The 21,153-nt window shown below is 39.3% G+C and overlaps 5 protein-coding genes across 6 annotated transcripts in view; 4 read left to right on the plus strand and 1 right to left on the minus strand.

Annotated features, from left to right (window-relative positions):
- The first annotated feature begins 1,159 nt into the window (after positions 1-1,159).
- LOC137584552 (uncharacterized) lies at positions 1,160-3,266 on the plus strand. The gene has a single exon (XM_068299993.1). The coding sequence runs from the start codon at positions 1,277-1,279 to the stop codon at positions 2,924-2,926; it is 1,650 nt and encodes a 549-aa protein (XP_068156094.1). The 5' UTR covers positions 1,160-1,276; the 3' UTR covers positions 2,927-3,266.
- A 655-nt stretch (positions 3,267-3,921) lies between these two features.
- On the plus strand, positions 3,922-6,366 carry LOC137584341 (E3 ubiquitin-protein ligase RNFT2). Its single transcript, XM_068299684.1, has 3 exons — positions 3,922-5,628; positions 5,695-5,910; positions 5,969-6,366. Exons 1-3 carry the CDS (start codon positions 3,994-3,996, stop codon positions 6,200-6,202), a joined length of 2,085 nt encoding a protein of 694 aa, XP_068155785.1. The 5' UTR covers positions 3,922-3,993; the 3' UTR covers positions 6,203-6,366.
- On the minus strand, positions 6,246-6,845 carry LOC137584345 (ADP-ribosylation factor-like protein 6-interacting protein 4). Its single transcript, XM_068299688.1, has 2 exons — positions 6,686-6,845; positions 6,246-6,619 (listed from the first exon to the last, which is right to left on the minus strand). Exon 2 carries the CDS (start codon positions 6,612-6,614, stop codon positions 6,369-6,371), a length of 246 nt encoding a protein of 81 aa, XP_068155789.1. The 5' UTR covers positions 6,615-6,619; positions 6,686-6,845; the 3' UTR covers positions 6,246-6,368.
- A 266-nt stretch (positions 6,846-7,111) lies between these two features.
- The window catches only part of eIF4EHP (eukaryotic translation initiation factor 4E homologous protein), a 42,253-nt gene continuing 28,211 nt past the window's right edge, over positions 7,112-21,153 (plus strand). Inside the window, exons 1-2 of one of the 2 annotated variants that reach the window (XM_068299686.1) lie at positions 7,112-7,712; positions 9,170-9,629. In XM_068299686.1, the coding sequence (XP_068155787.1) occupies positions 7,675-7,712; positions 9,170-9,629 (498 nt within the window). In that variant the 5' untranslated portion in view covers positions 7,112-7,674. The remainder of the gene's footprint in view (positions 7,713-9,169; positions 9,630-21,153) is intronic. The other variant, XM_068299687.1, reaches the window with a different exon arrangement.
- Syx1A (Syntaxin 1A) overlaps positions 10,024-21,153 on the plus strand; it is a 37,629-nt gene continuing 26,499 nt past the window's right edge. Inside the window, exons 1-2 of the mRNA XM_068299685.1 lie at positions 10,024-12,560; positions 14,256-14,895. Of these exons, the coding sequence (XP_068155786.1) occupies positions 11,689-12,560; positions 14,256-14,274 (891 nt within the window). The 5' untranslated portion in view covers positions 10,024-11,688 and the 3' untranslated portion in view covers positions 14,275-14,895. The remainder of the gene's footprint in view (positions 12,561-14,255; positions 14,896-21,153) is intronic.

Here is a 21,153-nt window from a genome sequence, read left to right on the forward strand (position 1 = left end):
TCACTTTCAATTTTTCCAATCTAGACGAGAGACGTTATGTATGTATGGATGGATTGATGGCTGGCTGGATGGTTGCCCTGGGGTCTATACTATGTGTAGGTGTGTGATTATTTTGTTGCTGTCGGTGTTGAAGCATAAGTTTGTTTGCTATTATTGTTGTTGTCGCCGCTTGCTTAATGAGTGTTGGGTTCATAGTCAGACTCTTATCAACGGCAGTCGAAACCGTAAAGACTGAAATGGGATTGAGTACCTTATACTATATATAGAGGCGGCGGCGGCAACGACGGCGGACCAAAGTACACTTGACGACCGGACCGGACCGTTCCTTAGGGGATTGCGAAAGATGCGACTACCAATCGATTGCATTTGATCTTAATGGGGGAAAAAAGAAATAACGAAATTGGCATTGCAAATCTCTAAAAACTTGTGAGATTTTCTTTGGATTTGCATATAATTTTTCATCTTTTGTTCATATTTTTGATTGGTGTACGTGCTGGTAGGCAGTTGGACGTACATTTTTGGTTTGCAATCTATAAAAGCAGGGCCAAGCAACGTGGATGATTTATACGATCACCAAAGATCACAGCCAGACAGACAGAGAGAGAGAGAGAGCGGGAGGAGCAGACAGAGATAGAGCTAGGTGTAAGAAATACTAATACAAAATCCACTCGGAGTACACATGTCCATCTCATAGGTATACTAATACACAGAGAAAAAACAAGCTTATAGCAAATAATTGCAATATTTTCGCAATTTTCTTTAATTTTAAAGTTTGGGATTCTTTAATGCTTTCAAGATTTTTAATAGCCAAGAGCCACTAGTTTCAAGAGTTTCCTATTTCAACTATGTATTTTATCGTGTGCGTGAAATAATCTTGAAAATCTATTTTGGCATGAAAACATTCCGCTGATTACGAAATCAATCGAATTGACTTAATAAAGATAACGAAGCCCATTTTAGAGAGCTGATGCATTTAATTTATTGGCGGTTTTGCACAGTGTACAAATGGTGTAGCCAGCCAATGGGCCGCTGGACAGAAATCTCTATACATATTCCACAATTTTTCTGTGTATACATAGATGTATTATCAATAATGACTCGGGCCCGTGCATTAACGCAGCTTTTAAGTAAGGCTCCTATTTAATACACGGTTTAGTCACAGTTCGAATTTTGCCAGCATTGCACGGCAGGCGAACGCGTCCGAAGATTACGTAGAGAGAGACTATCAGGTGGTGAAGATCGCGAGTTATTTCGAGTATTTTTTCCTGTTGTGAAGATGTCCCAAACTTTGGACGATCTGAAGCTGCAACAGGTGCACGCCCGGCAGCTTCAGTTGCGTCAAGCGACGCGCTCCAAATTTCGACGCATTAACTCATTGGACCTCATACCCGAACATCCCAGTCAAGATGAGTCCGAGAGTGAGGACTTAACCATGCCGCATAGGCATTTTGTTACTTTGCGCCGTCAGAAGACGGCCGATGGAAGTTTGCTGCGTAGCAGTCAAACATTATCCCAAACCCAGGCGGAGCAAACATTGGGCACAAAGATATTGTTATTTGCTCCACAATTACTGTTCCGGATACTATTGACAGTGCTCCGATATGTGCTCTATATCCCTCTGTCCATAGCGGCGCCTAGTTTTTGGCTTTCGGCCCTTTTGTGGATCTTTTGGAAGCTACTGCGCGTACCCATTGCCCTGGTGAAGTGGTTGCTAACTAATGAGGAGGAAATGAGACCGGGCACAGCCCAACGCCAGAAAACCGTTCTTCTTAGCTGCGGCAGCACCATACAGACTTTGCACTTGGCTAGAAATTTCTATGGTTCTGGAGCCCGAGTGGTGGTCTTTGAGTTTGAGGGTTTATTTGGCCTGGCACGGTTTTCCACAGCCGTGGATAAATTCTATGTGGTGCCACGTCCAAGTACCAACAATGTGGAGCAGTATATAGCCGCACTTTGTCACATTGTGAAGAAGGAACGTCCAACTGTCTATGTGCCAGTGTGTGCCACCAGCCCGGCCTACTATGATGCTTTGGCCAAGCCGCATTTGGAGTTGTTGGGTTGTGCCAGTTTTGTTCCCGGAGTCCAAGAAACCCAGCAACTGGACGATTGCCTGCAACTGTTTCAACGTTGTGAGGCTCAGCAAATGGCACTGCCTGCCCATCAGGTGCTTACAGCACCCGAACAACTGCCACAGATCTATGAGAGCGGATTTGTGGGTAGCTATCGCAATATCTTAATGGCAGCCGGCATGCAGGGAGTGCTGGAGCGACACAAGTATGTGCTGCCCAATAGGCGATCGGAATTAAAGTTCAATCATCATGAGATAAGCGAACAACAGCCCTGGCTAGTGGTGCGGGATCAGCCGGGCTATCATCATTATGTGACCTGTACCACAGTCAAGGACTCGCGGGTGGTAGCTAATGTCAGTTGTCGTGTGGAACATCACACAAAGAATCTGATACCGGTGCGACGTGAGGATGAGACCCAGATTGATCTTTGGCTGCGCTCCTTCTTTGCCAAGGTGCGTTTCCAGCGCAGTATCAATGCCCATATCAGCTTCCGTCTGGTTAAGTCCCCGGCCCATGGTGGACAGTTCGTGCCCTTGGGCACACGGTTGGGTGTGGCCTTGCCATACATATGCCATCATCGTTCGCATGCCCAGCTGCTTTGCAGGGCAATGAAATGCATTCATAAACGCGGTGGCCTGCCCGAAGATGAGCTATCAAACTGGAGTTGGTCATCCCTGGAGAGGACGTCATCGACAACGGCGCTGGACAAGAGAGATGCCCTGTTTGCCTACTGGGATCCTTTGCCATATTGTGCATACTACCATTTCCAGTTGCCGCTGGAGTCCGTCAAGTTGTTTTTGCAACGACGTTCTGCGACCAAAAGTTTATCGCCTCGTATCACCGTGCCGGTTCATTGAACGTGGATCAAGCCGGACACGTTAGGGGAATGGGTATGGGGCATTTCAGGTGACGATGTAGCCGGCTGGGAGGGTGGGGAAAATGGGGCGGGGTAAGGGATTGAGAGAGATTACACAGACTGATCAATAATAAACAACTACATATGTATAATATACATTGCGCATTTGCTCGCACGCATCGAATGGGGTTCAACATCCATCTAAGAAGATTAGGCATTGTAAACACTATATTTTTGTATATAAGTATGTACATAAATATACATATTCATATAAACGAACGCATAAGTTCGTTAGCTTCGCATTATAAATAATTTATACAATATACAGCTTTAATTACCCATTTGACTTGGTTTTATTTCACACACTATTATAAATACATATATGTTTATACATATATATGTATGTGTATATATATTTATTTAAACTTGTTTATTTAGAATTTTTCACATTTTTCACTTCTTGCTTATAAAACGCAACTAAACGCATCTGAAAGATCTTTAGAATGATGGCAAAGGGTTTGTTTTGGTTGGTCATCGGGGGTTGTTTTGACCACGTTCTTTATTGGCCTTAACTTAGGGCTCGTTGCTTGGCAACAAAACGGGCTTTAGGTCAGTTTTAATTGCGGTTAAAGCAGGTAACTGAGTCATTTGCATTAATCCAAAGAGGGAAATATGGGGTTGCAACTGGGTAAGGGAATTGGTATGAAATTGGTATTTACTTAAATGCAATTATAAAAACCACATTTGCATTTTCAATGTTTAAATCTACAGACAAAAAGCCAATTTATAAAAAAGTAAAAACTTATATTCAAAAAATGGTTTTCAATTCATTTACACAATTGGTTTTGGTTTAATTTTATTTGCATATATTTTTTTTTAATTTGTCCGTTACATTTCGAATTAGATGACACCACTAAGCAATTATCGATAAATTACCGACCAACTAACAACAATAACAACCATTGAAAAATTTCTATCGATATATCGTAAAACTAAAGTACCATCGATACCACCGATGGTTCTCCAGCTCTACCAAGCAGAATAAATCCAAGGTTCTCCCCCAACACAATGAATAACAGCCCCAAGGACGTGTCTATGTCTGGTGGAGCTGGTTACAGACGTGGACAAGTAGACAACAATGCTGTGTCGGGTATCTCTATCAGCATTGAAAGTGATGATAATGAGTCAACCACAGCAGAGCACGAATATTTACTGCCCGCTGGCGCGTCATCGTCTGTGACCTCTACGATGCCAGGAGGCAGTGCTAGCACCGGTGTCCATTTAGATCATGGCAGTAATCTGTCTGGAAGGAGCAGCAGCCTGACTACCGGAGGTAGCGGTGGCGTAGGTGCCAGTCGTTATCCATCCCATCATGGCAATATAATTTCATCGTTTTTGGCCCGACAACGATCATACACACCACCCATGAGAGTTACTACACAGGTGAATCGCCGATTGCAGCCGTCCCGCAGTATGGGAGCTAACAACGCCTCCAGTCCAGAAGAGACTTCCTCCAGTCCAATTGTAGGGGCGTCATCCAGTGCTAACAGCGGCGCACCCGCATCAAGTTCAGCAAGCGGAGTACGGCAATTGGGAAACTTCTGGCGTGTCAACCTTAACGAGGTCATCTCGTTGTCTACAGCTCCATCGACAGAGGCGCTGAGATCCTTTATTACACATTCCAATTTTCGTTATCAGCCTGCACCAGCTGGTAGCGCAGCCACCTCTCCAGTTGACAATTCCCATATTTTAATTAACAATCAGCCGCAAATAAATCCGGTTGCGGCAACAGCAGGTGGTAGTCAGGAGGCGGCGACAAGCCCATCGTCTCCTCTGCGAATAAATCGTAATGGACAGGGACACATGGGCAGAAGCATTTCGTTGCGCGAAGGAGAAATGCGGCACACTCATGGTTTGACTGGCAGCAGACACAATGCCAGCGTTATAGGATTGAGCAGCAGCAGCAATGTACAACCACCAACATATGAGGAGGGCGAACCTGTTAATAGCGCTCATCCAGATCGTAGCGATAACGGTAGTGGTGGCGGGGGTGGTAATCCGGATGCTGGTACTGACAATGCAGCCATTCCGCCCGATGCCCACGAGCATAATGGTGGAGAAGACGAGCCTCTTATTTCGGATATGGTGGTGCAGATCCTTAGTCACTTTGTTCGCTATTTGCCAATAATCGGCATATTGCTGACCAAATTTATCCACGACCACCTCCTCGGTATACTAGATCTCCTGGTACTGCAGACTGTGATGTACAATGTAAACCGATCTGTGCGCCATCAGGTGGCCCGATTGGCCCAGAAAAACTATGTAGTGTTAATTCGTGATGCGGTCCTCGTTGGCATGGTGGTCTTGTTGAGGCTCTTTCTGGCCTCAGCACCGCCAGATCCCTTCGGTCTAATTGTTCCGCCGCCAAAGAAATATTTTAGTGTCGAAGTAACTGCCCTTCCTTATAAGGCAGAGGGCGAGAGTGTCGACAAGGAGAGCCAGTTACCTCATCCTACCTCCTCACCTTCAGAGACACTAAAGGCCACATTTAGCACAGACACATACGATGTCCTTAAGGTCATCCCTTTGGGCATGTTGCTCTATTATGTGGCTGTCAGTGATCTTATTATTAAGCTGTTAACCATGTTCATCAAACTGGTCATCACCATGCTGCCCATGCATGTCCTGAGGTTAAAAGTCAGGGTAGGTCTTGGCCGCAACCCATTCAAATGTTTATCTCAACTGTATTTTATTCAATTTACAACACAGGCTCGCCTATATGTCCTGGTGGAGTATCTCTCACAATTCTACCGTGCCCTTACGCCGATCACCCAATGGTTCTACTATCTATACGAGTCATATTCTGGTCTGGAAGTTATTTCAGGTGGTTTCTTTTGCTCCATGTATCTGGGAGCCAAGATCTTTGAACTTATTGAACGAGGAAAATCGTTGAAGAAGGCCATAGTGACTTTTAGGCGAAATATTGTAAGTCCTTGTCGTACTGTACAAAATTATTTTATATTACTTATAAATATATTATTAGGATTCTGAACGCCCGCCGACAAAAGATGAACTAGATGCCGCTGGCTCTGTATGTCCAATTTGTCATGATTCGTATAACACTCCGACACTCTTAGAGTGTGGTCATATATTTTGTGATGAGTGCGTCCAGACTTGGTTCAAGCGTGAACAAACTTGCCCCATGTGCAGGGCAAAAGTAAGCGACGATCCTGCTTGGCAAGATGGTAGCACCACTTTCTTCCATCAGCTATACTAGCTGAAATTCTGTCTTTTTCAATCATTTTTCAATTTTACGTGTATATATTATATTGACTATATATATGAATAGTCCGCAATCTAGCATTTGTTTATTTAAGTTATCCGTTACATATTTAACTATTATTAAAACTCATAAAAAATTTAAAGATTAAAGTAAGGAAATATTACTTTGGTTTCGACTGGCGACGGGCTGAGCCCATAGAATGGGCTTCATAGTATTCGCCATCGCTTTTAGTTGCCTTTTTGTTGATTTCTGTGTGTCGGTCTTTACTCACAATCTCTTCTAGAATTTCACTGTCGCCCTTAATAAGACGAATACGCCCAGTAACCGGATCAACTTCACGACGAATCTGACTCTGACGCCGTTGATATTCCTCTGGTGTCTCAGGGGCGTGGGATTTGCTGTTCATTAACGCTTAAATGAAGTAATATAACAACATTGAGAAGAATCTAATAAAAATACAGAAATAGTCGAACGGACCTATTGGTATGGCAAAGTCCTCATCACCGCTCTCAGCCTGGGGAGGGTTGGCTGCTGCTGCAGGTTGTGAAACCGAAGTTTCATTGTCTTTAGTTCTTTCACGTTTGTGTTTTCCATGTTTTTTGGATTTTTTTGTTTTATGCTTTTCTTTATGCTCCTTACGCTTTTGTTTATGCTTTTTTTTTCTTTTTTTCGCTACCCATTTTGCGATAACAAGTATAAATCTTTAAATAGAGATGACACCGAAACCGATAAAACATCTGCAAAATCTAATTGAAATATTTTGTTTTAATAATCTTACTTATGCTAATATTTTAATGGTAGTTTGTATAATTACGCTAATCAAGTTCTTTTTCAAATTAGTTTAGATTTTCAAATAATATCGATGGCTTTGGCGGATTACCAACACTGCTTTTTGACAGCGCCGCGTGGAATGTGGAATCTAAAAGTGGATACTAATTGGACGCATGTTGTGTACAAAAACGAATCAAAAAACAACAAAAAAAATTACTATTTAGAATTTCTTGCAAAGAATAATACGGTTAAATAACACAACCAAACAGAAAGAACAAACGGATTGCACATACTCATCAATCGTCTTGATATCTATCACTTGGAGCGGCGGCCCCACAAAATACGTTGGTTTTGTGGAAGAACCCAAACACACACATACAACCACAAACACACGCACACATTCACAGAGAGCCAAAGGAAAGAAGTTGAAATTCTAAAAGAAACTTGAGCAAAATATTACTATAATTTAACAACAAACACAGAATACAGTTGAAAAAGAATTCGTAACCGTGGCCATCATCATTAACAACGTCGGCGTTAGTGGGGAGCAGCAGCCGCCAGCAGCAGCAGCAGCAGCAATAACAACAAAAGCAACAACAGCAGTAACAAAAGCAGCAGCAGCAGCAGCCAGAGGAAAGCAACAGTCAACAGGCAAAGGGAAACGTCTTGAAAGTATTGTGACCACCGAGATCAGGATGAGCATGGAGAAAGTAGCAACCAAACAATATGAATCGTAAGTGAGGTGAACCCAGTCTAGTTGTAGGCGTAAAGTGAAATGACAAAAAAAGGAACTGGGCCAATTGATTCCATTATGTTAGGTTATGTTTTCTTACAACATTTTGCTATATATAATTATTCACTCTCCTCCTTATCCGCAATGTATGTTTCTGTGTTTACTCTGGGTCATCCTCTTCAGATTCGCGAAATAGTATATCTGCCGCCAGTTCCTCATTTTTGTCACAGGCCATATAAACCTGTAAAACCATCTCACGTTGAAATCCCAACGAAATCAAACGCTCCACTGCAGCTATCTCATCCGGGGTAAGCGAAACCTGAATATTCTCTGAACCGCCATCATCCTCTACGTCGTTCTGAATGTTGCTTATGGCCTCTAATGCGTCCGGATTGCTTTCGCCTATTCGTCTCAGAAGCCCTTCCAATACTTCGGGATGCTCTCTTACCGCGTCCCTGAATTGATTAAATCTGGGATCAGAGAGAACTCTAGACCAGTCTGAAGACGTTAAAGATGTAGACGAAGTTGACGATGGCGTTGGTAAAGGTTGTGATGGAGGGATTCCACTAACTAAATATTCTATCGCACGCTCTGGATGATTAAAGCTTGCCCGCAAGGCAGCCCGCACTTCCTGCTCCTGATAGCCCATAGAAACCAGTTCCCGGACACGATCCTCATTGGGTGCCTGAGAGGGAGGCCGTGGTTCCTGTTGGCTAGATTGTGCCGTTAGTGGTGGTGTTGGAGGCACTAATTCTTCATTGACTGGAGTCTCGACTTGAACTGGTTTATTTTTACCCATCATCACTATGAATTTTCCATCCTCAATATTATATTCGCTCAGTGGCTGGGTATCCTCCATAATGCGTCCGGCATAAATCAATTGCAATTGCTCAGCAGATAGCGATATTTCTGGTATACCGGCCAAATGATTCTTTAGTGCTAACACATTCTGCGAGATGTTCATCTCAACATTAAACGACTTTTGATCCAGGGAGCGTATTAACAGTTTCATCTTGGAAAAATCAAAAAGTGATTCCGGTATTTCAGAAGTTAGTGAAAATTATATACAAATGTGTACATATATTTGTTTAGGCCTTTCCAAATTGAATGATGACTCAAAATTTGTTCCATAATATTTTGAAATGTTTTTCAATGTTACTTGATCATTTACTTGTATTTAACTCTCTTTGACATTAAATTCATTTTTGATCTTATACTGTTTAAATGCATTGACAAATTTTAGATACTACTTTTTTCTGATCTGGTATTCTTTAGTATATATGTATATATTTTAAGTTACGTTTAAATTAATCTAAAAGCAGCATAAATATGCTGTGAAACTAGAACAGGCTGGGGCATATAATTTGATATTATTTTATAAACAATTGAAATCGAACCCTTGACTAACTAATCAAAACGATTTAATTCGTGTTACGTGTTATGCCTTCACGTTGCAGGAAAATTTGGCCAGATCTCGTCGACAGCGATGACAGCGATGTAGAGAACGACATAGATGTGGACAAACTGCCACCGCTGGAGGTGGGACCCAATGAGAATCGCCTGCAGCACACATACTGTCTGTGGTTCTCGCGCAAGGGTACACAGAGAGCGGCCACGGACTACAGCAAATCCCTGCATGTGGTGGGACGATGTGCCAGTGTCCAGCAATGGTGGTCCCTCTACTCTCATCTCATAAGGCCAACGTCATTGAAACCGTATCGAGAGTTGAGTCTCTTTAAACAGGGAATCAAGCCAATGTGGGAGGATCCGGCGAATAGTAAGGGAGGTCAATGGGTAATACGTTTGCGTAAGAACAAAATTGAACGAGCCTGGGAAAATGTGTGCATGGCCATGCTCGGCGAGCAATTTTTGGTCGGTGATGAAATATGCGGAATAGTGCTGCAAACAAAATATCCGGTGAGTGAAAAACATAAACTATTTAATTACCCATCTATATATAGAAATGTAAAAATATTTTATAAAAATTTGTTTGGAAACCAAGTGAAATGTTAATGTTAAACTTACGCGCGCGTTATCGTTTCGTTTTACCAGTGTTGAAAAGTGATCGCATATGCGCAATCCAGTGTTCTTAAAAATATCGATTTTCGATTGTCCAACGTTCGTTCCATTCATAATGAGCCCGCCCCACTTTGTTGCAGCCCTGATTGGCGAATGGGTTCCACAAACAAAAACGCATATATTACACTGTTGCTTTTGTTGTTGTTGTTTTGTCGGTATTTTTCAGTACATTTTTTCCACGCGTTATGTGGTATTTTTTCAGTATGCGATTCACAAAAAAGTGAAAACAAGAAAATGCCAAACAAAAGAGAAGACGAAAAATAACTAAGATAAACGAATAAGGAAAATTATATGGCCGCGGTTGAGTAAATATGCAATTAAAGCAAACATTTTGCGACGACTAAAACAAGAAAGTGAATGTGCGCTAGAAAGTAATGCAAAATTATAAAAATTCCAACACATGTGCCGGCGAAAAGCCAGAAATACGATAACAAAACGTAGTTGTAAAATAAACGCAGAGAGAGAGACAGCGCCAGCGCACTGGCAATTCATTCCACATACATATACGCGCACCCACACACACCAGCAAAAACTTGGTAGTCTTGTTTCGAATTCCTTGTATCAGATTGACGAGAGCCAGCAACGCGTCGAGTGTGTGTTTTCGCCGTCAAGCGCGTAAAAACAATAGGCAACAAGAAGAAAATATAAAAAATAAAAAGTAGTGACACCCCGCGCGACACCCATCTCATTCGCTGTATGAGAGCGAGGGAGTGAGAAAGAGTGAACGACAAACAACGAACAGCATAAAAACGCGCCGAGTAAAAGAGAGAAGGAACGAAAACGCCCACCGTAACGCGCCTGCCCTTCGTCTACGACCGCCCCACATCCATACCCACCCTCGCTCAACTCCCCCCCGCGTGACCATTCGGAGAAAAAACGTCACATCTTGGTGGCAAGAAGAAGCAGAACAACCGAACGAAGAAGAAGAGCAGCAAAGTCACTAGTAAAATTGGAGCTTTGCGCAGAAATCGATTTTTTTTTTTGGGCAATTTAAGCGATTTAGTTGGGGGCTATTCCACCCATAGACGCCCCCTTGAAGCACGCGTTTGATATTTGGATAGCCGAAAAACGTTTGCAACGTGTTCCACATGCAAATGCATTTTCATCAACTGTGACGACACGATCACCCACCCCCCCTTGCCCTCGTCCCCGCATTACTCCACATGCAATATATGGCATTCAAAAATAAAAAAGTATAAATAAATATATAATTACCGACCGAATTCAAATATGAAACAAGTGCTATAAAACCAAACTAAAAATCTAGCCAAAAGTTTATAAATTAAAAAGAAAATAACATTTATTCTGTGTCATCTCTGTATTTGTTAATAATAATCAAAAATCAGAAAATACAAAAAAAATCTTGAGTGAGTCACGTTAATTTGGCATTGTTGTTACTGCTGCTGCCGCTGCCGCTGCTGGCCCACTCATAATCTCTCTCGCACTCACTCACACTCACTGTGAGTTGTAGCTGTTGCGAGCGCGAAAAGCAAAGCATAAAAGAAATCGAAATAAACATAACATAACAATATATTAAGTAAAAGAAAAAAAAGCACAGCAAAAAGTGGAAGTGAAGTAAAAGTGAATATACTGAAAAAAGGCCAAGTAATAAATAAACGGCGGAAAATTTAGGAAATCAACAAAAACCACATTTTGTGGCCAAGAAAAATCAATAATATAAAACAAAAAAGAAAAAGTCTCAAAACTTGGTGAACACAAGATTTAGTGGATAAAAGTGCAAACGGGAATAAAGAAAAATCAGCTAACTGTTAATCACAGCGCTTCAAAAAACAAAAAGCTTACATAAAGCAAACGGCTAAGAGCTTTTTTAAAGCGGTAAAAGGAAAATTCGAACTAAATTCGTCAATAGACACAACATTTATAAATCAACTTAAAAATGACTAAAGACAGATTAGCCGCCTTGCATGCCGCCCAATCGGATGACGAGGAATCCGAGGATGTGGCCGTCAATGTTGATGGTCATGATTCCTATATGGATGACTTCTTTGCTCAGGTCGAGGAGATACGCGGCATGATTGACAAGGTTCAGGATAATGTCGAGGAGGTGAAGAAGAAGCATTCGGCTATTTTATCGGCCCCACAAACCGATGAGAAGACCAAGCAAGAGCTTGAGGATCTAATGGCCGACATTAAGAAAAATGCAAATCGCGTGCGAGGCAAACTTAAGGGCATCGAACAGAATATCGAACAGGAGGAGCAACAGAATAAATCATCGGCCGATTTGCGTATACGAAAAACTCAACACTCAACTTTATCGCGTAAATTTGTAGAAGTTATGACCGAATATAATCGCACTCAGACCGATTATCGAGAGCGCTGCAAGGGAAGAATACAGCGTCAATTGGAGATAACGGGTCGTCCGACCAACGATGATGAGCTCGAGAAAATGTTGGAGGAGGGAAATCCATCAGTATTTACCCAGGGCATCATTATGGAAACGCAGCAGGCGAAACAAACGTTAGCCGATATTGAGGCGCGGCATCAGGACATTATGAAATTGGAAACATCGATTAAGGAGCTGCACGATATGTTCATGGATATGGCCATGTTGGTGGAGTCGCAGGGCGAAATGATTGATCGCATTGAATACCATGTGGAGCATGCTATGGACTATGTGCAGACAGCAACTCAGGACACAAAGAAGGCGCTGAAATATCAGAGTAAAGCGCGCCGAAAGAAGATCATGATACTGATATGCTTGACTGTGTTGGGTATCTTAGCGGCTGCATATGTTAGCAGTTATTTCATGTAAATTGATGCAATTACTTAACACAACATATATATATACACACACACACATATAAACACCCACACATATAACACTCATACAACATACAATACACTTACCAATGTCTGTTTAGGATGTTGCGCAAACCCACCCAAAAGATACAGAGAGAGAGAGAGAGAAATAAAGAGAAAAAAATTAAAAAAGATTAACAAAAATTACAATGTAACTGTAAGCGGGGTTTAATTGCCACGCCCAACTTACCAGTGAACGCCCCCGTCAACACACACAGACACTACTTACATGCATAGATATATAGAAACTATAGCTAATTTTTATTATTTAAATAATTAAATAACAAAAAAACAAAAGAAAGAAATTAAGCGTCTCGAGAGTCTCAGAGTCTAGCTACACACACACACACACTCACACATACACAGACATACAGAAGCTTAACTAACTTGAAAACTAAACAGTAATATATTTATATAGCCAACTACTCTGATATACACGATATATAAACAAATTGCTAATTCAAATATATATAAGTATATATAAAAAATGTATTTATGAGGTGGAAAAAATCAGAAGTAATTGCAAAAAGGAGACATGAAATTTTATTGATTATTGTTATAATGCGAAGCAAAAATGAACATAACAAAAGCAACAAATTGAGTCAAATGCAAAAAAAAAACAAGCAACACACTCTCACATACACACACACACACGTAAACACTTGAAATGCAATTAAAAAACAAGTTTTTTTGTAGTTTATCTATTTGCTTTTGCTAGAAATTCAATTTAACAAATCAACAAAAACAAAAAAAACGGAAAAACAAAAAAGAAAAACGATATCAATTATTTGAATTGTTTCCTTTTAAAATGCATTTAGTTTGCAGTTTTATTTTATTTCACAACAACAGCAAATTGTTGTAACTGAAGAACAAAGCAAGTAAACACTGTAGTTAACTTTTTAAATATTCAATAATTTCAACTACTTCATACTAAATTCAACCAAACGGCCATAGAAAAAAACATTTACATACATCATGATTGTTGGTCGAAGTTCCTATACCCTTTCAAATTCGACTATCTTTTACATATTATTTCTGGTATTCTCAATCGAGAGTAAGAATTAACTAGTAAACTCGCTTTTGCAAGGGTATGAAAAGTCAAGTTTGAGGAAGTCGATAACTGCTTCTTTTATATCTGTTTATATAAAAAGCAAACAATCTCACAAACACACACACACACTCCCATAGAAGCAAACAAGCGAATGCCAGCAGCCTCAAATATTATTCGTTAAACTGTTAAACATTTTGTTGAAAGTCGATTATTCAGTTTCTGATTGCGCAAATAACATTTTTTGTTTGGTGGTTATTTCCTCCAAAACTCGTTTAGTTTAGTTTATTTATTTTTTGATTTTTTTCTTATAGTAATTTTACCACAGAATCTCTTGAAAACAAAATCACTCTTCATTCTTGCATTCGCACATTACACACACACACTAACAATTTTTCCTTTGGTTTTACTTTATTTTATTAACATGCTTTATTTATCTTTTTTTTCTTTCCCTACCAAAAAAAACTTTCCCATCAATCTGAACTAACACAACAACAACAACAATAAAATGGCATGCAAATAAATAAAATTATTTAAATAAACGCTTTAAATTTGATCAAATATTATGTAAAAATCATCATCAATTATATATAAAGTATAAAAGCCAGCAAGTAGCATGATTTAATTTGTGAATTTTGCTAGTAACACATGAAATATGCTTTTTGCCTAATATACAAACTATACATAAGTAAGAAACTGCACACCGACCCTTCTGATCCTCCGTCAAATTGGGTTTACTTCTACTACAACAACAACAACAACAACAACAATTGCCACAGCAACTACAACTACAACAACAACAAAGTATTAATAAAAGTTAAATCACGTGAATTTTAATATCTGCACCCTCTGCTTGCCTCTCTCACCAATATCTCGAGAATGCTCAATTAAGCAACCATACAAAGAGCAAGCAATATATACCATTCATCGATATTATAACTTAGCAACAATCAGCACTCCAAATATAAAAAAAAAACCCCACTACCAACAACAAAAACAACAACAACAACAATAGCAACAACTAAGCGTTTAAAAAGTGTCATCTTCGTCTTCGTATTATGCCACTTAATCAAACTGCAATTAAAATGTGAAAAAAAGGAAACAAAGCCCTTAAAAAATTAATAATAAAAGCGACTCCCCCGCCATCTGGCCCCATTGTACGATTGTCAACCGTGGAAAACATCACAACGTTGCGGAAACCACTTTGCAACTTCAACATCTTTACCTACATCTAAGGTGAGTAATTTTGTCATTTTATCTTATGAATTCCCTGTAACTGGTGCTTAAATATTCAAAAGAAAAATTGTTGATTTGTTTGGCCTCCAATGAATAATAAGATTAGTAATCATTTTTAATTCTATAACGATCTTATTAAATGCAATTTATGAGAAACTTGTGATCTAAAAGTAAGAGAAAGTTTAGAATATTGTGAAAATTCGTTTAATTATCCAACAATGAGTATTTTTGTTGACTATTTTGATTTCACTGCATGATTTGTTGACTCATTTCTTATGGGTTAGACTAGACGCTCAGGTTCAGGAAAATGGAAATTTTTGCAAGACGTATGTGTGAATATTATCGTTTATTGATAAGATTAAGCACTCTCTCAATGAAACATATAAAATGGCGTTACTTAGGCCAAGTTCTCTTATTGAAATGATTTGTTCAAATCACAAATATATATATGAATGAATATATCTAACGAGTAAAAGATGCTCATGTTGTTTATCTCACACTTCAAAACAAAAAGCGTCTTTGCTTTGATGATGATGAGATCATCATCGTAACCGACTCATATTTTTGTGAAAAAATCCCACAGTCGACAAACAAAAGTAGTAGAAGTATATATCCATCAATATCATTTGATATTTATAGACATTTGCCTGCTTCTTTGGTTAGCCGATTACTCTCATTCTCTTTCTTAATTAGATTGGAACTTGGCGAGTTTCATATGAAGTGAAGATATTTAATACCATTCTAAATATATATACAAATATATAAAGTGGTTCGCCTCTTTGACCCTTAGGCGTTTGCGTGTATAGTGTAGTAGACCGACCACAATGAAATATATTATTATCTACAAAGTTTTTCGTCTATTTTATGCGCGTTCATCATGTATCATTTCCCTTCAACTTCCTGTCATCAATGAGAGAGAGTTTCCTAATGTGACTTGAACATGCATTGTGAATATATATGTACATATATTTGGGGGAGGTTGTCATTGAAAAGATGGGGGGAGGGACACCCTCATTTCAAATAGCATAGAGGAACCATTGAGTCATCAGAGTCAAGCGGACGACCCACACACGACTCGAGTAGTCAATTTGACCATTGTACATTCATTTTGACTGCCATTTCAATGGGAGATATTAAAACACAAGCTCGTGTCACTTCGAATAGGCGAAAGGCGATAACTAAACGACTGTTATTTACATTATTCGTAAATTAGTTATTAAATACTTGTATTTCATTCAGTTTTTGTTGAAAGAAGTTAGAAATGGCAAATAATGAATCATAATCAACATCATTTTTATCGTGTGATAAGCCACCCAACTCAATTGATAAGCTATCTCTATACTTTCAATGAGAGCGAGAGAGAAGAAGCGGGCAGAAAAACACAGCAACACACACTCACACACTCAAATGCAATTAATAGTTGAACTCTTGAATGACACCTGTCGCAATTTTTGCGCTCACTCTTTCTCTCTCTCTCATTCTTTTTGGTTCTCAGTCTTTTGCTTCTGTGGAGCACATGCTACTTTGTTTTCCTTCAATGTGCCTTCTCTTGTTGCGTTCTACCTTCTACTACAGGCCACTTTCATATGCTAGCAAGCGCCCTGCTGTCTCGGCTTTTACCCTTTAATTTCCAAGCATTTTAGATTCTTTTTAGACTTATTTAAGAGTGCTCTATATTAAATTATTATCATGAAAATATGTTTCTCACAAGGGTATCAAAGCAGTCTACTCAGTGCCCTCGAGTTTGCTCGTATCTGCCTGCCACACTGTGGCCGGTCCCCATATTTGCCATGCAACGATTCATGAAACCAATTTATGCACTTGTTATTTTATTTTAGTTGTCTCTCTCCACTTCTTTTGTTTTATTTGCAGTTTTCCCTTTTTTGTTCTGCTTGCCAAGTCCATCCAAGAGTTAACAATCATTGAGTTTATATATTATTGTATTTTTATCTATTCTTTTGCCATTACACTAAACTTTTTCCAATGAGTTGCTTTACGTGTGTGATGACTCACAAATTTGCTGGGACAACTGTTTAAAGGTTTGTCAGCGGAGTGATTTATTGTCCCCTCTATTCCACATGTAGCAGAGAAAAAATTTGAGAAGCGGGAAAGAAGAGAGAGAGAGAGAGAGAGAAACACAGTTTTTAAAGTCTCTCTACTTGTCAACAGCTCTCTGTAAAAAGTCAGGTTGTAATCAAGAATCTCATATCATAGTTAGTAGTTAGTAGTAGACGACTTGACAATTGAAAACTTTGTTTGTTATACATCGTCTCCTTTCCTCCGCTCTCCCATGTGCTGTAAAAGTTTACTTTTTGCTGCCTGACCATGCAAAAATTTGCCATCTACAAAAAGAGTAGAACTACCTTCTTCCCTTACTCTCTGGCTCAAACAATTTCTTCCTTTTTGCACAACTTCAAGTTAGCCAACTTTCAAGAGAATTTTCAGCATTTGCATTCACTTCATCAGAAAGTCTTCTTTGGACTTGCTAAACATCCAGTCTCCTATATGTTTTCTATGGCATTTAATCAATTTTCCCAGCCGTAGGTAAAAACCGGGGCGTGGCTAGGTAGTCGCTATATATGGCTTTCCAAAGACTACTGTGTTATGGGGGGGTATTATGACATGTTTCGTTTTTGTGTTGTCAAAAGAAAAGAATAATTTTAAGCCAGGTTGGGCAGAATATCGATTTTGGTCATCACATTTGCCAAAGTTAACAATTTTGTTAATTGAAAACAAATTTTGTAGCCATAACGTAGAGAAAGGAGGGTCAAACGAGGGAATTGACCCAAGGGGGCCATCGAGCTGGACAATAAGCCCAACCATTTGATTGTGCGTGTATGCGTATGTGTGTGGAAGTGAAAGAATCCAAAATTAATTTGTGAGTTTTGTGGAAAATGGATATAAATACATATGTATGTATATATAACGAAAAAGAAAGCTTTATAGCGAAATTCTAAATGCTCTTTCTACAGAAATAACTAACTTAACATAAAATTTAGTAAGTCTTTAAGTGAAGGTAGGGTATATATGGATGTATATAAAAAGGAAACACATGTTGACCTTTTTTTGTTATTCCTTTATTTTTTTTTTTTTGCCAGTTCATTCGCCTACAGCCAGCTCGCCAGACAACTCAGCTTGGCCTGCTACCTCTATCGAGAAACCCTCGTTTATCCTTTTTCGCCAAATTATATGTGTATTTAATACAACTACAACAACAAGAGAGGAACATAGGCTCAGTCAGCGTTGGAATATTGTGCATTGAATATGAAAGGCCCCAAGGGCAGTTATACGACGACACCCATGTCGAAAAACGAAATGAGTTTTTGGTTGCCTTGTAAACGAGTACGGGTTCACTTGGGCGGGGTTCCTATTTAAAATAACAACGAGAAAGCAGTTGCAAATGAAATGGGGGATACATGGTGGTCATAAAAGGATTGAGAGAGAGAGAATTCAAAGTGAATACGAATTGTTGCTTATTTGTTTACTAGTTTTTTTTTCCTTTTCGTATTTGTTTACAAGTTTTTTGTTTTCGTTGCTCCGTATTTTGCACCTTTGTCTGCTTGTATTTTTTAGCGCCCTCTTTTTTGCATAAAGTTTTCCGTCTAATTAAAGCAAGGCGCAAAATGTTCATATATATACTTTGGTAACAAACTTTCGGCGTCTCCCTCTTGCCCTATTTGGCTAAAGTGAAGATAAAAACGCTGAGTAATTGCAGTGGAGGTGAGATGGCAAATGAGACTGACACGAGTAAGGAAGGGCAAGACAAAAAGAAGCAAAATATTAATTGAGGATGTTTGAGTAGCACAGAAGAAGCAACAGATTTTGTTTTATATGTCAATAGTAGTCGTACTAGTACCAGGCTGACAACAGTGTCAACTTGCTGGGCTCAAGGCAACAGAAAACGGCCTTCATGAGAGCTACCAGCAAGAGACAGGACTATTAAATGGGCTTGACATGTTTAACTGTCTCTTGATCTTAATTTCTCTCTTTTACGCTGCCATATGCACTGGCAGAACGAAGGATGATGTCAAGAAGCCAAAAAAAGGTGAACAGAATATTGTTGCATACCTTGAGGCGCCATCCATGTAATTTCTCTTTTTCATAAAAGTGCAACATGAAGGAATTCTGATAAATGACGTCTAAAGTCTGCTAAAGTAGATATCTACTTTTTATTATTAAATAAAAAAGGCATTTTCGACAATTTATATATATTTCCCCTTTTGTGTTACGTTTTCAACTTTTGCATTTTGCTTTTATGCTGTTGCTGCACAGCGGGAGAGCTGTCATCCAGCCAGGATGACTCAAAGCAATGGTGCAATTTAGGGCTGGCTAGATGTCAGAAGGGTGGCGCAGAGGAAGCGCAAAGCGGATTTTTGTTATGGCGCTGGAGCTGATTCAATTGCTGGCATAACCTCTTGCGAGAAAAGGAAACTAAGGGCAGCTCTTGATGGAGAAAAATGTGTGTTTGAGAAAGAAGGTGATGAAAACACGATTATCAAGTTATCAACTGAGAAAAGCATGAATTTTTTAAAATATTTTAAGTTATTATTTTCGCCTCAATACATGTGCAGTTTCGTAACTTAGAATTTTTTGCCTAGAAGTGTTTTCACAAACACATTTTCAACTTGAATTTGCCGTTATTGCCAATGTCTGTCATATTCGTTCACCCACACGGTGAACTGCTTCTCATACACTTTACTGCTGACAAAGAAAATAAAATGAAATTGCAACGAAATGAGCCCCAAGGCATTGCATAATATAATCAAAATGCAGATTGCTTCCTTTTATATTGTGGCAAGAGCATGCTGCTGCAGCTGTTAATGGCACCATTGTTGCCTCGTTTTGCTCTTTCTGGGAGAGTGTGGTCCTCCATCATTCACCCTCGAAGATCTGAAGTATAATTAAACTTGAAAATCTCCCAGTAGATGACCCTGAACACATCACAAAAAGCCCATATAAAAACAGATACATGAGTTGGATTAAACCAGTTAACGAGAGTTATGGAAAGTAGATTTCGAAAAGTAATTAGAATGCATATTAAATTAATGCAAATAAAATAATTGTGCATGGTCGAAGCTTACTAAAGCTTTATGCATTATTTAATAGCTTTGGTGTGAGGTGTAGATTAGTTTGGTCTCTCTGGGGAGTGCCCCACTCTGGAAGGATTTTTAAGAAAACAAGAGACATCTGTATATATACTTATATATAAACATATTAAAGTGCTTAAAATTTCTGCTTTTAATGGTAAGCACATTAAGTGCTTAACAAGCTCCTGCTTTCTCCAGCCATGTTGCACATTCAAGACCCAAGTACAAGCGTACATTACGTATACGCCTCATTATCCAACCACAAGGATGAGCTAAAATATAACCACTTTTCAGTTAGTATTCTATTTTTGCTTTGCTTTTTTTTTCTTCAATGTATCTATATGTATTTTGATGTTTTTTAAGTTTTGTGCGTTTTTTTTATGTTGCTGGCTTGGGTAATTTGTCCAGTTTGTTTCCTGTGGGCGTGACTTTTGTGGGACATGCCTGTGCTTACTTCCTTCCTGTTTGTTTTGTTGTTCCCTTTTGTGTGTGTGTGTGTGTGTGTGCGTTAAATACAAAAGAACAAAATCGTTTGTTCGGCATGTGGGATTAAGTAGTGGAGTGTGGAGTAAAGTGGAGTGGTCGGTGGTAGAACAGCGAAAGGACAAAGAGTTGGAGGTGAGGTCAACATGATGATGTATGCTGCCATCAGCTTGTTTAGAGTCAAGTGAGACTATAAAATAAGAAAGTTGGTTCTTTTATTTCGGCTTACGTCATGTTTTATTGTTGCTCCATGGTTCCAACATCCGAGTCGTGAAGGCATTAAAGGATTTGGCCTGCCAAAATATTATTGTCATGTTGTAAAATTCATTGAGGAATGTGTGACACACATGCTCATTCAGTAGGAGGTATAAGGTACTCCTCTACCACTCGGTCCCAATGTCAAAGAGAACATATAAAAGGCAACACACAGAATAACGAAAGATGCCCAAAGTGAGAAAAAATAAGTCACACAGACACACACACACACATACATACACACAATGTGACAAAAAATGCTCACACTAAGATCGAAACATCGTACTTGGGATACTCTGTATTGTAAAGTAAACTAATCAATATCTACTAAGCAATATCCACATTCAAATATATTTAAAGGTTATAGAATTAACATTTATTAGAATAAAAAAGAGATTAAATCGGGTGTCCTTTTTGTATTCTCGTGGATGAT

This window comes from Drosophila tropicalis, unplaced genomic scaffold, assembly GCF_018151085.1.
Source record: "Drosophila tropicalis isolate 14030-0801.00 unplaced genomic scaffold, ASM1815108v1 contig_878, whole genome shotgun sequence".
NCBI lineage: Eukaryota > Metazoa > Arthropoda > Insecta > Diptera > Drosophilidae > Drosophila > Drosophila tropicalis.

What these genes read in the sequence shown, in the direction of transcription:
- LOC137584552 (XM_068299993.1), top strand. Translation starts at nt 1,277, where the DNA reads ATGTCCCAAACTTTGGACGATCTGAAGCTGCAACAGGTGCACGCCCGG.
- LOC137584341 (XM_068299684.1), top strand. Translation starts at nt 3,994, where the DNA reads ATGAATAACAGCCCCAAGGACGTGTCTATGTCTGGTGGAGCTGGTTAC. An exon ending in TCCTGAGGTTAAAAGTCAGG is followed by an intron (nt 5,629 to 5,694) that starts GTAGGTCTTGGC and finishes TTTACAACACAG; the next exon opens with GCTCGCCTATATGTCCTGGT. An exon ending in TGACTTTTAGGCGAAATATT is followed by an intron (nt 5,911 to 5,968) that starts GTAAGTCCTTGT and finishes ATATATTATTAG; the next exon opens with GATTCTGAACGCCCGCCGAC.
- LOC137584345 (XM_068299688.1), bottom strand. Translation starts at nt 6,614, where the DNA reads ATGAACAGCAAATCCCACGCCCCTGAGACACCAGAGGAATATCAACGG.